General features: G+C 41.5%; 1 protein-coding gene across 1 annotated transcript in view; it reads left to right on the top strand.

Moving 5' to 3' along the window:
* Positions 1–10107: 10107 nt before the first annotated feature.
* LOC120017836 (testican-2-like) overlaps positions 10108–18904 on the top strand; it is a 70282-nt gene continuing 61485 nt past the window's right edge. Inside the window, exon 1 of the mRNA XM_038960801.1 lies at positions 10108–10254. Coding sequence (XP_038816729.1) covers positions 10108–10254 — 147 coding nt within the window. The remainder of the gene's footprint in view (positions 10255–18904) is intronic.

Genomic DNA, 18904 nt, shown 5'->3' with positions numbered 1-18904 from the left:
AGTCACCTGGAATGCATTTCAATTAACAGGTGTGCCTTCTTAAAAGTTAATTTGTGGAATTTCATTCCTTCTTAATGTGTTTGAGTCAGTCAGTTGTGTTTTGACAAGGTAAGGGTGGTATACAGAATATAGCCCTATTTGGTAAAAGACCAAGTCCATATTATGGCAAGAACAGCTCAAATAAGCAAAGAGAAACGACAGTCCATCATTACTTTAAGTAATGAAGATCAGTCAATATGGAAAATTTCAAGAACTTTTAAAGTTTCTTCAAGTGCAGTCGCAAAAACCATCAAGCGCTATGATGAAATTGGCTCTCATGAGGACCGCCACAGGAAAGGAAGACCCAGAGTTACCTCTGCTGTAGAGGATAAGTTCATTAGAGTTACTGGCCTCAGAAATTGCAGCCCAAATAAATGCTTCACAGAGTTCAAGTAACACACGCAGCTCAACATTTCAGAGGAGACTGTGTGAATCAGGCCTTCATGTTGAAATTGCTGCAAAGAAACCACTACTAAAGTACACCAATAAGAAGAAGAGACTTGCTTGGGCCAAGAAACATGAGCAATGGACATTACACTGGTGGAAATCTGTCCTTTGCTCTGATGAGTCCAAATGTGAGATTGGTTCCAACCGCTGTGTCTTTGTGAGACGCAGAGTTGGGGAACGGATGATCTCGGTATGTGTATTTACCACCGTAAAGCATGGAGGAGGAGGTGTGATGGTGTGGGGGTGCTTTGCTTGTGACACTATGTAATTTATTTTGAATTCAAGGCACACTTAACCAGCATGGCTACCACAGCATTCTGCAGCAATACGCCATCCCATCTGGTTTGCGCTTAGTGGGCCTGTCATTTGTTTTTCAACAGGATAATGACCCAACACACATCCAGGCTGTGTAAGGGCTATTTGACCAAGAAGGAGAGAGATGGAGTGCTGCATCAGATGACCTGGCCTCCACAATCACTTGACCTCAACCCACATTTTTTTATTTAACCAGGCAAGTCAGTGAAGAACAAATTCTTATTTACAGTGATGGCATACACCGGCCAAACCCGGACGACTCTTGAGATGGTTTGGGATGAGTTGGACCGGCAGAGTGAAGGAAATGCAGCCAACAAGTGCTCAGCATATGTGGGAACTCCTTCAAGACTGTTGGAAAAGCATTCTAAGTGAAGCTGGTTGAGAGTATGCCAAGAGTGTGCAAAGCTGTCATGAAGGCCAAGGGTGGCTACTTGGAAGAATCTCAAATATAAAATATATTTTGATTTGTTGAACACTTTTTTGGTTACTACATGATTCCATATGTGTTATTTCATAGTTTTGATGTCTTCACTATTATTCTATAATAAAGAAAATAGTAAAAATGAAGAAAAACCCTTGAATGACAAGGTGTGTCCAAAGTTTTGACTGGTACTGTATATATATTTCAAAATATTTATATTTATATTCGAACGAAATGCATTAAGTAATGAAGAATAATTACCTGCTGCATTCAAATATAACTTACAGCACTAGACTAAACTTCATCCTGGTATCGAGAGATAAACATGGTACTACTTTCACTGATCGCACATAAAAGAAGATAGTTCCATCATGAGAGTGCTTGGTTTGTTATCCAACTGATCTTATGTACTTTCTGTCATCCTGTGAATCCCAAATGTCTTGTACTGAAAGAAATATTACCACTACCTTTTTAAAACCATGTATAGCTTTATTTTCTCAAAGACAATTCAATACAATCACAATCATTTTTTTGTATTTTAGTAATTTTAAGCATCTTTTAACACAGGGTCACCTAATAATCACGTTGTGCATTTTCAAAACACTTTTAACAAGGGCTAGGCCCTGTTGCTACCTCATGTCCCAGCGATAATGCCTTTGTTTTAGATACAACAATCATGAAACCTCTAACACAATACATTAATTGGACTTTGTGAAAATCGTTTTTTTGGACCTCACTTGATTATCACTTTTTCCATGTGGTTTCTTCCTTCCCAGGCTCCATGAAGTGAAAAAGCTAGGTGTTCCATGAGAGAGGGAGGAGGAGGAAGAGGAGAGGGGAAGACCCCCTACTGTGCTGTTACCTATGTAGCGAGCCCTGCTAGCAGCATGACATCAAGGCCAAAGACAAGAAAGAAAAAGATGAGAATCAAAATGTATAAGCAGCTAGCCTTACCTTGACGTCTCTCTCCCTTCGAACAGCACAAGCTGTTTCATGATGCCATCTCTCTCTTTAGCACCACCTATATATTATTTAAGAAATAGTATGTGTCTGAAATAGCACCGTATTCCCTTTATAGTGCACTACTTTTGGAGCAGTGGAGGCTGCTGAGGGGGAGGATGGCTCATAATAATGGCTGGAACGGAGTGAATAGAATGGCATCAAACACATGGTTTCCATGTATTTGATACGATCCCACCTATTCCGCTCCAGCCATTACCACGAGACCGTCCTCCCCAATTATTGTTATACGAGCTTATTCATCAGATTTTTATTTATTTTTTTATTTCACCTTTATTTAACCAGGTAGGCTAGTTGAGAACAAGTTCTCATTTGCAACTGCGACCTGGCCAAGATAAAGCATAGCAGTGTGAACAGACAACAACACAGAGTTACACATGGAGTAAACAATAAACAAGTCAATAACATAGTAGGAAAAAAAAGAAAAAAAAAGAGAATCTATACACAATGTGTGCAAAAGGCATGAGGAGGTAGGCAATACATAGGCCATAGGAGCGAATAATTACAATTTAGCAGATTAACACTGGGGTGATAAATCATCAGATGATCATGTGCAAATAGAGATACTGGTGTGCAAAAGAGCAGAAAAGTAAATAAATGAAAACAGTATGGGGATGAGGTAGGTAAATTGGGTGGGCTATAAACCGATGGACTATGTACAGCTGCAGCGATCGGTTAGCTGCTCAGATAGCAGACGTTTAAAGTTGTTGAGGGAGGTAAAAGTCTCCAACTTCAGAGATTTTTGCAATTCGTTCCAGTCGCAGGCAGCAGAGAACTGGAAGGAAAGGCGGCCAAATTAGGTTTTGGCTTTAGGGATGATCAGTGAGATACACCTGCTGGAGCGCGTACTACGGGTGGGTGTTGCCATCGTGACCAGTGAACTGAGATAAGGCGGCGCTTTACCTAGCATAGCCTTGTAGATGACCTGGAGCCAGTGGGTCTGACGACGAACATGCAGCGAGGGCCAGCCGACTAGAGCCTACAGGTCGCAGTGGTGGGTGGTATAAGGTGCTTTAGTAACAAAACGGATGGCACTGTGATAAACTGCATCCAGTTTGCTGAGTAGAGTATTGGAAGCTATTTTGTAGATGACATCGCCGAAGTCGAGGATCGGTAGGATAGTCAGTTTTACTAGGGTAAGTTTGGCGGCGTGAGTGAAGGAGGCTTTGTTGCGAAATAGAAAGCCGACTCTCGATTTGATTTTGGATTGGAGATGTTTGATATGAGTCTGGAAGGAGAGTTTGCAGTCTAGCCAGACACCTAGGTACTTATAGATGTCCACATATTCTAGGTCGGAACCATCCAGGGTGGTGATGCTAGTCGGGCGGGTGCAGGCAGCGACCGGTTGAAAAGCATGCATTTGGTTTTACTAGCGTTTAAGAGCAGTTGGAGGCCACGGAAGGAGTGTTGTATGGCATTGAAGCTCGTTTGGAGGTTAGATAGCACAGTGTCCAAGGAAGGGCCAGAAGTATACAGAATGGTGTCGTCTGCGTAGAGGTGGATCAGGGAATCGCCCGCAGCAAGAGCAACATAAACAAAGATGATCCCATAACTTTACATTACTTTTAATGCTATTTTAGACCAGGACGTGAAGTTATAGGTAGCAAGCCACTTAATAATTGTTTGTATTTTTTTTATTCTGCCATCATGTGGCAACCAATTTGTCTTCTTAAATTGTTGGTCTACTTTGTTTATTCTGCTTTTCGCTGGACGGCCTTCCAATAATGAAATGATGTCATACCACCTCATCCATGTGATGCAGAAGCTATATAATTAGAGATCACATCCTTACCCTTGGGGGAGCAATGAACCTACATCCTACACTGACTCCATTAGTGGCCCATAGCTACCATTTCCGTACCGATAATAACAAACCATAACTCATATTTTCATAGCATGCATATGGTAGCTCTTGTTCGTCATGAAGTACATCCAGGACATTGGATCTCCGGATCTTACATCTCTTCTCCCTGAAACCGAGCAGAATTCCAGTTTCTCTCCCTTCCATTGAGAAAGAATGAGACCTGAGGTAACTGGAATGATACGGATTGTCATCATGATCGCTGCCATTGAGAGACAATATTTATTCCCAGCTGCTGTAAGGGGGTAAACCTGATCTCACGTCTCCTCACCCTGGAGGCAGGCATTCCACCGCCACCATCAGTTTCTCTATCTCTCCTTGAGAAACAATGGGACCCAAGGAAACCCAGAGTAAAATGTACATTTGAAAAGTTTTTCCCTCATGTGATAAAGAAAATTCCCACATCTGGAACTTTTTCCCAAAACATTTATTTTTCACAACTTCCGTCTAGTCTCCTATCCATGGACCGACCAGGATCAACCCTGTTTAGCTTTAGAGGCAAACCAGTAGCAGGATGCAGGGTGCTATATTGCTGGAATTAATGAGCCAAAACTTGCTGGAAAGTAGGAAGCGAAAGCAAAGGCCAGGGTAACATAACGAATGCTCAGTGGCAACTTTAGAATGTATATCTTGGTGGGGCAAAAAATAAAAATAAATGTTTATGCATGCCAACAAAACCACAATACAATACAACACAACACAACACTAAACAATACCTTCATTGCACTATAACGGTGACAAACGGTGCCCACAAACTGTTAGGGCCTACATAACAGCAGAGTCCCATCAGCAGTCCCAACACCTTCCCACTGCTACACCTGGCTATCAGTGGCGCCTTGTCTGGCAACGAAACAGTTAATTCAGCCTCATTTACTGACTTTTAATTACGCTCAGATCCCGCTACCGGGATCGATTTGACAACATCCGTTGAAATTGCAGAGCGCGAAATTCAAATGACAAAAATCCTAATATTAAACATGAATGAAAATACAAGTGCCATACATCATTTAAAAGCTTAACTTCTTGTTAATCCAGAGGCTTTGTCAGATTTCAAAAAGGCTTTGCGGCGAAAGCACACCATGTGATTATCTATGGACAGTGCCCCGCACACAAAAGCATTACATACATTTCCAACCAAGCAGAGGCGTCACGAAAGTCAGATATAGCAATAAAATAAATCACATACCTTTGAAGATCTTCATCTGGTTGCAATCACAAAGGTCCCAGCTACATAACAAATGGTCCTTTTGTTCGATAAAGTCCTTCTTTATATCCCCAAAAAGTAAGTTTAGTTGGCGCGCTTGACTCAGTAATCCACCGGTTTCCCTCGTTCAAAATGCATACGAATGAATCCTGTAAGTTACCAATAAACTTCTTCCAAACAAGTCAAACAACATTTATAATCAATCATCAGCCACCCTAATATGTAAATAAACGATACAATTTAAGACGGAGAATAGTATTGTCATTACGGGAGATAAATAACGAAGTGCGCGCCCTCATCGGAACGCGCTACAAACACTAAAGCCAAAATGGGAGCCACTTACAAAAACTACAAATTCTAGCTCATTTTTCAAAAAACAAGCCTGAAACTTTTTCAGGACACGGGCGTTCTTAAAGTATTCTCCCTGTACACCAAATAGGAACCATAGGATAAGAACCATAGGATAAATAAAGGGGGCATGTAAGCAGACAATGAAAGCTCTTACAATATTTGATTATTACATTTCTCTATAGGTTACATGTACACCACCAAGTCAGAACAATAGGCTAAATTATGAGGGGAAAATGGACCAAATTATTAGGGTGAGGCACATGGGCTACTAACAGCTTACTACACAACATACACTTAGTATTGTCACACCCTGATCTGTTTCACCTGTCTTTGTGATTGTCTCCACCCACCTCCAGGTGTCACCTGTTTTCCCCGTTAGTCCCTGGGTACTTATTCCTGTGTTCCCTGTTTGTCCGTTGCCAGTTCATCTTGTTTTGTCAAGTCAACCAGCGTGTTTTTCTGTGCTCCTGTTTTTCCTCATCTCTGTTTTGCTAGTTCTCCCGGGTTTTGACCCTTGCCTGCCTTGACTCTGAACCCGCCTGCCTAACCATACTGCCTGCCTGACCTCGAGCGTGCCTGCCACTCTGTACCTCCTGGACCCTGACCTTGTTTATGATCTTTTGCCTGTTCACAACCATTCTCTTGCCTGCCCCTTGGATTATAATAAATATCAGAGACTCGAACCATCTGCCTCCCGTGTCTGCATCTGGGTCTTGCCCTGTGCCCTTATAAGTTTTACTTTCTTAGCTACATTATACACATCTCCCTGACATATTACATAATTTATGCAGCAGCATACAAGACACTTTTTAAGCGGCAATCCTTAACTGAAACATTAACAAATTATATTCCCCGCCACAGTTTTGGTAAAAAGCTGATGGATCGGGCTGGAGAAATTCAACCACTCTTAAATCCATAGACACTGTGGATGCATTATATAAAATTCTAGTTTTAACCATGTTTGTCACGGATCCCTCTGGAACTGTCATTACACACACATGGTCCCTATTCCCATTGATTAGTAATTGTATAAGTGTGCCCTTTGTTCACCATTGTGCTGTCGATTATTGTTCCAATGGCCGTTGGTCGTGTGCTATGTTTTGGCTTTCATGCCACGTGTATTGTGTGATAATCATTGTGCCTTTGTTATTTATTTGAGGTACTCCTCGCTCTTTTGTTTGGGTTTCAACCCTGTGTTTTGTATAGTGTTTGTTTGGTCTTCGTCCCTGTGCCTTTACATGGCACTCTGTAATTTGGGTAAAAAAAAAATATATTACGCATCCCTGCGCCTGTCTCCCGACCCTTTATACCAACGTGATAATGTTTGTAGGCCATACAGTGTTAGTGTACATTTACTTGGTTGACAAACATTGGAGTAAAAGCAGAGTTTTCTTACATGTGACACTGCAAATATGATTTTGTGGAATTGGAAGTTAAACAATCAAATGTGCTGTTTCATATGTGAAAAACCTTTACATGTGAAAATCTCACTTTCCCATGTGGAATTGCAAGTTCACATGTGAAAAACAATCATGTGTAAAAAATCTAATTTGAAGTTTCTTATGTGAAAATGCAATTCCACATGTGAAAGTTTTTTACATAAGAAACTGCAAATTAGATTTTTACACAAGATTGTTTTACACATGTCAAACTGCAATTCACACTAGGTGAAAACATGTTATATTCTCCTCACATGTGAAAAGATGGTGTTAACGTGTGACCTGAAATTATATACATGTGAAAATACGGTTTCACATGTGAAATGTAAGCTCAACATGTGAAAACAGCTATTTCACATGTGAAAATTTAAATTTGACATGTGTTTTTTTTGTAAGGGCTCTGCCTGTCACATCCAATCAGTCCAGAGGCTGAGGCTCATGTGTCAAATTCATGCCCAATTTCCCATGCAGTGACATTGCAGTCTTTCCCCCCACTTCTGCTCCTTGAGTGCAGGGGTAATAGCAGACTAGGCCCATTATCCAAACATGTAACACACATGGTACAAGGACCATGCAATGGGGTGGGTGGTGGATGAAATTTAGAGAATCCTTAAATTCTATGGTTATGTAGTTGCTGGGTAAATGCATTAGATGCTTTCTTAAAACCTAGACTTACTGCTGTAGCCCCAGATCCAGAAATGCCTTTTCTGGGTCAGTTGTATTGTGGTCTGGTCAGAATTTCCACTGTGTCAACATTACACCTAGGGTTGCAAAATTCCTGGAACTTTCAATAAATTCCCTGGTTTTCCCGAAATATCGTTTGGAGGATTTCTGGAATAAGCAGGAAACCCGAAGACCTCCAACCAGTATTTCTGGAAATCCAGGGAATTTATTGAAAGTTACCAGAATTTTGCAACCCTAGTTACACCTCACCAAGTTAGTCTTGTTAGTCTAGCATCCTTAACACTTGTGTAGGCAACCTTAACACCAGTAGATGCATCATTTTCATACTGTATAGTTGAGGTACTGTTGCTATGGTTGTTTGCAGTATAGTGTTGATATCACTTCGTACATAAGCACGGGTCGTGATGAATGCGAGACATGCACAGTCTTCACAATAAAGACGAGCGATAGATGTACTAGTCAGTCCCATTTCCCATCTGAATTCAATTTAGCTCTGTGTATTCATGTGTGCGTTTTCAATCAAAACATTTTTTTTCTACCCCCTCGCTCTCCTTTGCCGGCACACTGATTGCTTTCTGTGGAGAGGTCAGATTATCCCCTTCACATACTGGCTTTAGAGAAAGGATCGCAACATGTTTATTTTCAGCTGAGGAATAGTAAAGATGGTATCAGTTAATACACTATTTCAGTTACAGCGTGTCTAAAGCAGAATTCCCCCTGGGGCTGGCTTATCCTACCTAGGACAGAGATGGGGCTGGCTTATCCTACCTAGGACAGAGATGGGGCTGGCTTATCCTACCTAGGACAGAGATGGGGCTGGCTTATCCTACCTAGGACAGAGATGGGGCTGGCTTATCCTACCTAGGACAGAGATGGGGCTGGCTTATCCTACCTAGGACAGAGATGGGGCTGGCTTATCCTACCTAGGACAGAGATGGGGCTGGCTTATCCTACCTAGGACAGAGATGGGGCTGGCTTATCCTACCTAGGCCAGAGATGGGGCTGGCGTAAAAGAGGAATTTATTTAGGCAGGACAGTAATAGGTAGGAGAGTGATATAAAGTGATATAAGGTGATTCCCAGCAGTGCATTATTGCCACACTCATCCCACTGTGTACACACTGGTTGAATCAATGTTGTTTCCACGTCATTTCAATTAAATAACGTTGAACCAACATGGAATAGACATTGAATTGACGTCTGTGCCCAGTGGGATGATCTTTGTTACATCCAGAGTGTGGGACTATAAGGTTCTATTTGCAAAAAATATGAGTCTGAGATAATTTACTCTGAGAAAACCCACATTAATGCAAATCATTTTTTCCCCTGCCAAGAAGTTTCCTTTCGTTTGAAACAAAATTTGAAAAAATTCAATGGGGGAATAGCCCACTTATGATGCCCACTGTAGATATGAATTTACCTTTGATGTGTAATTGCACGGGCAGGTGCTACACATTTCATAACACATGACAGTGGGTGCGTTTCAGTGGTAAAGCAATTGACTGTAGACGAAAGTCAAGGAGTGAAGTTGGGGAAGGTGCATCTGCGACAGCCTAAAGTTGGACACTGATGTGGTTTTCCAACAGCAAGGCTCAGATCAACATGGCAGTGTTTCCATTGTTTATAATGTCAAAATAAACATGTCTCCAACCCCCATATCACACACTCACAAACTGATATCATATCCCACTGGGCACTCACTGGTTGAATCAACGTTGTTTCTACGTCATAGACATTGAATTGACGTTTGTGCCCAGTGGGATGTGTGTACATTGTATAATCAATTAGTGAGATTAGCCTTAAATATCACATTCATTTGTATCAACTGTATGAATAGCAGCAAAGTTGGTTCCTGATTCCGTCTTCAGTCATCTCTTTGTGACATTTGTTTAGGTCAAAAAAAAAAAAACGAAGATATGTTGACAATAGAGCCTTCCACAATGCAGGGGATGGCTGTGATGACGTTGGTGAAGAGCAACTGCAGAAACTGGTAGTCAACTGCAGTCAAAACTTCATGACCTTTGATCACAAGATTTGTGTTAAGTTCATGCAGTGGACAAGTAGGCGCAAGTCGGACAATGCAACACACCTTGAAAGGCGGTGACCAGACTTGTCAAAAGTGATCGGCTTGAACGCGCCCAGTGTCACCCCAGTCTCTCTCTCTCTCTCTCTTTTTTTCTTTCTCCCAGCAGCAGGAAGGCGCAATCAGGTCGCATCATACTCCTCTTCTCATCCTCGTGAAGAGAAGCTAGAACGAAGTGCCGCGCGCGTTTTCTAACCGCACCATGTTGGGAATGACGGAATTGGGGTGCCTTTTCGTCCCGGTGATGATGCTGGTGGGGTTCACCTTGCAAGCGGAAATTAACAACGGGAAAGAGGAGGAGAAAACGGGGAATTTCATGGAAGACGAGCATTGGCTGTCCACCATTTCACAGTACAGCCGCAAGATCAAGCATTGGAATCGCTTCAGAGACGTAAGTCGCTGTTTTGGTTGATTGAGAGATCTGCCGTAATGCGGTAAGCTATATTGATAGGGAAACAGAAGCCAGCAGCACGATTCCGCTTGGCAAACGTCCTAATAACCGTGATGCGTTTGCTAGGCTACTCCGATTTTATTTGGCAGATAATTAATATCAAGGGTTTGGTGTCATTGCTTAAGATACACATCTGAAGCGTTTGTGTAGCCAGATGTTATGGTGTTTTTTTTATTGTAAACATTATCTTATGTAAAAAAAAAATGTTGGGCATAATCATTCAGATGTAGCCTAGGATGTTGACCTCAGATATGCCCTAGAGGAGTGTAGCCTAGGGTACAGCCTCATTGTGGTCATGGTGCACTGATCTATTGCATTTTCTGGAGAACTGGAGAATGTAGGGTTGCCTATGTAGTCATATCATTATTATACATCATTTGTAAACACTCAAAGGACCTCTAAAAGGTAACCTACATTTAATTGCGTAACTGCCAAAATAAAGGAAACACCAACATAAAGTGTCTTAATAGGGTGTTGGGCCACCACGAGCCAGAACAGCTTCAATGCTCCTTGGCATAGATTCTACAAGTGTCTGGAAATCTATTGGAGGGATGCAACACTATTCTATCCCAATAAATTCTATAATTTGGTGTTTTGTTGATGGCGGTGGAGAACGCTGTCTCAGGGACCGCTCCAGCATTTCCCATAAGTGTTCAGTTGGGCTGAGATCTGGTGACTGAGACAAACACACACCCTTTAAACCCCATATGCTTCTTTGAGACCCCTCTTTCAAAGTCGTTTAGATCTCTTCCTCAAGCCATGGTAGCCAAAATAATGGGAAACTGGGCATGATGGGATGTTAATTGCTTAATTAACTCAGGAACTACACCTGTATGGAAGCACCTGCTTTCAATATACTTTGTTTCCCCCATTTACTCAAGTGTTTCCTTTATTTTGGCAGTTACATGTACATACATGCAATGCATAATGTGTGATTTACACTACTACATAGGTACCTGCCATCTTCAAACCAATACAAGATTGAAAGCGTGTTTTGAAACCATCATATCAGGATATTTTCTACCACCTAGCCTCACTGTCCATAGGCCTACCTGTTGATACTTTACCATTCTTTGGCATATTATTGGCAGTAGTAATTATGCACATTGCAAATTTGCAATGATTTAGAATGACATTTGTTCCCCTTTAAAGATCCGTCCCCACATTAACCCCTTATACTTATTCCATCATGCTTTTCACGGTATGCATTCTGGCCTGCTGTCCTACTGCTAATGACTCAGCCTAGTGTTTGCAAATGATCTGTTACAAACAGAATAGGCACAATGCAACAATGCAATTATAATACAAGTTCTGATCATTGATTGCTGAGGTAATGCGGTTAGCTTTAAACTGAATCCGGCTGTAGCGAATGATTTTAGCCTAAAGGGCATGTAAATATTGCTTTGTTTACGAATATTGTGTGTGTGTGTGTGTGAAATCCTGCATCCAGTAATGATTACCAAAGATCACAGCAGGGCATTTGCACGGTAATGGAATTTCGTTGAGACTCAGATTTCTCACTTAAAATGTAACAAAAAACATTGATTTCAAAGTTATAACAAACCATACAACACTATGCACAAGGAACACTTTAAACAATGTACACAGAAAATGTTACAAAACACATTTTACTGGAAGAACTGTGCAGATGCAAAGTTTGGTAACAGAATTTCTGTCAAATCTCCCTCAGTTTTTTATATGACCACGTTTTCCAAAAAACTCAGTTAAATATCTGCTCAGAATTAAGATTGAAAGATGTCTGCAGAACTAATGGGGTTTCAGCGATGACATGACACCTTGAGTTTGAAAACATCTCTTTTGGTATTGAGCTACAATAAGTGAAGTGGATTTACACCCGGTAACGGAATTGTGGTAACGGAATTTCTTCATGGGTCCCTGATCTGTACAACACAGAAATGCATAATTATGGATATGAGTGTCATTCTCTTCATGGTGATGTATCCTGAATAGGTACACAAAGGTAGAATTATGCAATATCCTCATTATTTTAATGAGCTCCACCACCAAACCAGACCAAATTTGGTTGGTCCGAACCGGACCAAATCTGAACCAATCATAGACATCCTTGTTTCACAAGTTTGGACATCAACGTATAGCCCAGTACAGTACAATACAGCAAAGAACAGTAGTGTTCAGTACAGTACATTTTAGTGTACTCAAGTCTTGTGTGTGCTGAACTATAATCTACTCTATTCTACTGTACTGAACTATAATCTACTGTACTGAACTATAATCTACTGTACTGAACTATAATCTACTCTATAGTTCAGTACAGTGGATTATTGTTCAGTACAGTAGAATAGAGTAGATTATAGTTCAGTACAGTGGATTGTAGTTCAGTACAGTAGAATAATCTACTCTATTCTACTGTACTGAACTATAATCTACTGTACTGAACTATAATCTACTCTATTCTACTGTACTGAACTATAATCTACTCTATTCTACTGTACTGAACTATAATCTACTATAATCTACTGTACTGAACTATAATCTACTCTATTCTACTGTACTGAACTATAATCTACTCTATTCTACTGAACTATAATCTACTCTGTGTAGCGAAATGCTTGTGCTTCTAGCTTTGACAGTGCAGTAATATCTAACAAATTACACAACATATACTCAATACACACAAATCTAAGTAGGAATGAATATATACATATGGACGAGTGATGTCGAGATCTATGATTGGTTCAGATTTGGCCTGTACCGGACTAAATCTGAAACAATCATGGACGTCTATGTTTGGGCCAAATGAAGGCCGGTCCAGACGTTTGTAGACTTTGAAATCAAGGCTAGACCAAAAAATGACATCTGTGAGTGATGAAATCAAAGTTTCAAGTGTATTTAGTTGTATGTACAGGATACACATGGTATACATTGTTCAATGAAATGCTTACTTGCAGCTTCCTTCTTGACAATGCAACAACAATAAGAAATAATAAAAGATAAGAATATGAACATAAAGTAAATGGCTCAGTAGAATATAATAAACATTTTACCATAAGTATAATACAGGAAGGCACAATTTATAGTCTAATATTTACACATGTTTTGGGGAAGGGGGGGAGACAATTGTTTCAATCATAATAAAAGTCTGGTAGCAGCAGTTGTGATGTGTGTGTGTGTAGCATGAATGTACTGTATATGTGTGTGTGTGTGTGGAGTGAGTGCATGTGTGCTAAGGTGTGGAGAATCAGATCAGGTGGTCAGTCCAGTTTGGTGCTCAGTGAGGGAGGATGCTAGGTACAGTGAATGGAAAGAGAGGGGGCTCATGGGTAGGTGTCAGTAAGAGCCGGGAGAGGTGACATAAATTGGAGAGAGAAAAAGAGAGCGAGGTTGGGGTTGTCCAGATTTTTCACACTCTTGCTTTGACCACCAGATGACAGAAAGATAAATACAAAAACAGTGGGCCCTATAAAATCAGTTGTTTCCCAAAATCTATTTTCTCCATTTTGTTTTTCCAGGTTTATTTCTCCCTGTTTTTAAGGTTTTCACTCTCAAAATCACACTTTTAATAGTAAAACAACTTCATTGGATGTTCTAAATCCACGCTTAAACCACATCAGAAGGCTACTTTTGAGGTCTGGAAAAATGTGGATACATTTATATTTTTGAGTGTAGTTACCCTTTAACTCCAGTGAGCACCTAACAAGAGGCTGTTTGCCATGTTTTCTTGTAGCACACACGTGATGGTAGGGTTTGCAAAAGCAAATAATCATAATATCATTCTGCCAGGCAAGCAAGCATAGGCTACTTTGTAGTTATATTTAATTGAGAAGGTTGTTAGGAAAACCTTTCCATCTACCAGAAGATGTTTTATTAGTATCATTGCTAACGGCTACACGATGTGGTAGCTGCGTGCTCCGCACATAGACAGGGGAAATTCTCGTTGCCTCTTCAGAAAGTTGCAGGAAATACCGAATCACTGATGCATTCTGTTAATGTCTTATGATTAACTTGGGTAAATTAATACATGTTCAATACATTTAGTTGATTCCCAACCAAGTTCAAAGTTTTACTATTGTTGAATTCCATTTTATTGTCTGGACTCTGTGATTCTGTCCACTTTTTCCGTATCACGGATTTTATAGAGCCCTAAAACAGTTCAGCTGAACATAACAGTATGCCAGTGGAAGAGAGGACAGTAGCAGGTGACCCAACTGTGGTTTGTGACAACTATGATTTCCCATTGCAGCCAATTCAATTGCAGATATTCCGTTACAGATTTTTCGTAAATTCTGTTACCTATTTGGTAACAGAATTGAGTTTTAATCACTTAATAATTCATAACAAAATGTATATCAGTAAAAACACTAACTAATTGATAGGTCTACCTTTTACTTGTTACTTCTGTGAACTTGTATTATTCTCCCTCATGAGGCGCGTACATAACGTGAGAGAAAGCAATAACACCTAGTGACTGAAGACCACTGAGGGCTAAATAAAGGAGGAGTAATCAAGGAGAAATTATGAGCAGGTGTGCACAATGATGGTTGCCAGGTGTGCGCAATGTGTGTTACCAGGACCGGTGGTTAGTAGACCAGCGACGTCGAGCGCCGGAGGGAGCAGGAGTAGGTGTGACAGGAAGCTCCCCAGCTCCTGGTTGGTCCTCTCCACCTGCCCGTTGGACTGAGGCCGGTACCCGGATGTGAGGCTGACTGTGACCCCCAGCTTCTCCATAAAGGCTTTCCAGACCCGCGACGAACTGAGGACCACGGTCGGAAACGATGTCCTCTGGAAGGCCATAGAACTAGAAGACCTGCTGGAACAGTGCCTCAGTGACCTGGAGATCGGTGGGTAGACCAGAGAGAGGGATACAACTGCAGGACTTAGAGAATCTGTCCTCTGGCATCCTGGTCCCCAGATGGTAATTTTCATACTCGACGTTGGAGTCACGGGAGGCCGAGGATTACCTGGTATACAGAGGTGATGAAGGGAAGGCTTTCTTGGTGCATGGGTCCCACTCCAACGCCTGTCCGGTCTGCAGGGAAATGACCGTGGCAACCTTGGACCTCTCGGTGGTGGGGCTTCCCGTTTGATATGCGAAATAGAGGGAGCACTGGCGTAGGAAGCCACGGCATTTCAATGGAGTGCCGTCATATTTCTCCGGAAGTGATAGTTGGGAATCGCTGACCTGGGTGGATGTCTGGGTAGGCTGGGGGACTGGCTCACTGTGACGACCCGTGGTAGGAGGCCCTCTGATAGGGGAATGGAGAAACCCGCTGGTGATGGTGAGGCGGTGGAGAACTCTGACGACCTCCTCCATGGCCGTACCCAGTTTCGCCAGCTGGTCGTGGTGTTGATAGAGTAGATGACCTTGTTCATTAACCGTCTGGAAGAGCGTTGACTCTTCTGCTGCTTCCATGTTTTACAGGTGTTATTCTGTAACGTATACGCCGGGAGCCAGGAAACGGAAGCAGAAGATGATTTTAATAACCAAAGCAAGTGAACAAACATGAGTACATAACGTGAGAAAAAACAATAACACCTAGTAGGCGTGAACGCAGGGTTCTTTACTTTAATGTTATTGTTTTGATGTATTTCTAATACCTTTTATGACTTTATCTGGTAGAAATTCCTTATTCCTAATTCTTAGGGTGGAAAATGGTTGAAAAATGTATATATGCTAAAAAAAATTAGAAAGACTCTTAGCTGTTATTTGACATCCAATTTGACATGCTCCTATGCACTACACATTGGTCCTTTTACATGGAAATGACCAGCATTACTTGGATGAGAGGCCTGTTGTATTATGTTCCAACCTTATAGGCCTATCATGATTATATTCCTTGAGAGGAGTTTTAGTTGATCCCGTATCTAGGTTGAGGGATCGTATGACTTCATTGGAGCATACAATACATGCTTTTTTCTGAGTTGATTATTGGATTGAAATATTATAATAAATACTATAATAAATATCCTTATTTTGTTTGAAGGAAATAGCCGAGCCCCTCCATGTCCAAAATAATTCTGCCATACTGTGTCATTAGTGTCATATTGTAATCATTCTAAATTAAACCCTCTGCTAAATGACAAAAATTTCAACAAAATCTATTATTGCACAAAAATGACAAATCCCCACTTCCCAAGTATGTCTAACTAAGCTTCTATATCAGTGTTATGCAAATTGTTAAGCACTTTCTAATGCAATTATGAAATGTTCCCAACCCCAGTAAAGCAGGTAAATGTGTCTAAATTGTTGTACGTCTTCCCTGCTGTCCCGGGTGCACACACACACACGCATAGACATACACACACACACACACACACGCATAGACATACACACACACACACACACACACACACGCATAGACATACACATACACACACACACACGCATAGACATACACACACACACACACACACACGCATACACACACACACACACACACACACACACACACACACACACACACACACACACACACACACACACACACACACACACATGCATAGAGACATACACACACATGCATAGAGGCGCACACACACACACACACACACACCAGAGTACTCTCCTGGCATAGCAGGATTAAGTTTAGATATATGTTCTCTGGAACTGTATTGTAGAAATAATGAAATTGTGGGCATGAAGATTAAGTATGAATTACAGTGGGATTATTATGATGGGCCTGGATGGGTGCTGCTGTGTCTTTACACTGGCAGTGGCACACACACACACACACACACACACACACACACACACACACACACACACACACACACACACACACACACACACACACACACACACACACACAATGGAATCTGTACACAACCCTGCACACATCACAACCATCCCCCACCCGCTCCTTTTTTGTAGAAAAAAAACAAAAAAACTCAGCTCTTCTCAGTGGGTTTGCCGTCCAGAAGAGTTAAGATTTCTCTTTTCCTCAGTTTGAAATCAAACCCCAGATGAGGCACAAACAGAGACCACAGCTCTGCCTGCATGCCCTGAATGAAGGAGTTTATGTATTTTTCTCTCTGAAGTCTGAAGATTACTGTGTATGATGTCAGAGGTGACATGGAATATCTTTGTGGTTACCATTCCCGGAGGGAGGTGTGGATGTGTGTGTGACGGTTTGTTTGTGTTTGTGGGGGAATGTTGTGTGTGTGTTTGTAGGGGGGTGCATGGTGTGTGTGTGTATTTAAGGGGGAAAAAGTGCTGATATGTCTCTGGTGATGTTGACAGAAGAAACATCAGAGGCAGCACATCACAGAACTCCCTGGGGATCGCCAATAGCAACATCTTTGATGTCAGTGTGCAGCCGTAGCAACGGAGGTCCTCTGAAATGGGCCTGAAAGTAACTCGTTTCAGAGGGAAGTTGATGACTATTCCCCCACCACTCTCTGTAAGAGGATGGAGGGGGGGTAGAGTGGTAAAGTACATCCAGTTTGTTGAGGGCGGACTTTGGGCCGTGCTGTAGATGACATCTCCATAATCCAGGATGGGTAGTATTGTCATTTGGAAAAGGATGTGTTTAGCAGAGTGTGTGAATGAAGATTTGTTCCGGTAGGGAAAGCCTATTCTGGACTTGACCTTTGCTTGAAGACTTTTGATGTGTGTGTGGAATGATAGTGCCGTGTCCACACAGATTCCCAGGGATTTGTATGAGCCCATCGAGTGAGTAGATGTCAAGGGGAGGGTTGATGTGCCTTTTCCTTTTGTTTTGTTTGTGTTCATTATAACATACAGGTAAGTGCCAAAATAATGGAAACACTTAAATGAGGGATACAAAGTAGATTTGAAAGCAGGTGCTTCCACACAGGTGTGGTTCCTGAGTTAATTAAGCAATTAACGTCCCATTATGATTAGGGTCATGTATAAAAATGCTGGGCAGACCATTATTTTGGCTATTATTTTGGCTACCATGTCCTAAGGGGGCATAGCCAACGCTCCCATTCACAGGGCACGAGTGGTTACTGAATGGTTTTATGAGCATGAAAACAATGTAAACCATATGCCATGGCCGTCTCAGTCACCAGATCTCAATCTAATTGAACACGTATTGGAGATTTTGGCACCTGTGACAGCGTTTTTCACCACCATTAACAAAGCACCAAATTATGGAATTTCTCGTGGAAGAATGGTGTCACATCCCTCTAATAGAGTTCCAGACACTTGTAGAATCTATGACAAGGCGCATTGAAGCTGTTCTGGCTCGTGGTGGCCCAACACCCTATTAAGACACTTTATGTTGGTGTTTCTGTTATTTTGGCAGTTACCTGTACTTTTAGTATCATTACAGGGAAAGATTATGGATTCATCAATACCTTCCTTATTATCCATATGGATAATGATACAGTATCATTTGAGAGTTATACACTCTCCTCAGTCCTCATATTAAGCATTAGTCTGAATCCCCATGCAGCTGATGAGACAATCAGACTACTAATGATTTTACTCCTATGAACCCTGACCTGAGCTGCATGAAACATTGGTTCATTACATCAACCCCAATAACCAAATGGTCAGAGGACCCATAATCAGAGGATGTATGTGTGTTCATAGAGACTCCAGAGTAATGTGTATTCTCTGCTGCAATATATTGGTTTACTCCGA

This window comes from Salvelinus namaycush, chromosome 22 (assembly GCF_016432855.1).
Source record: "Salvelinus namaycush isolate Seneca chromosome 22, SaNama_1.0, whole genome shotgun sequence".
Lineage (NCBI taxonomy): Eukaryota > Metazoa > Chordata > Actinopteri > Salmoniformes > Salmonidae > Salvelinus > Salvelinus namaycush.
The sequence above is the reverse complement of the archived record's forward strand: the minus strand, read 5'-3'. Positions and strand labels throughout refer to the sequence as shown.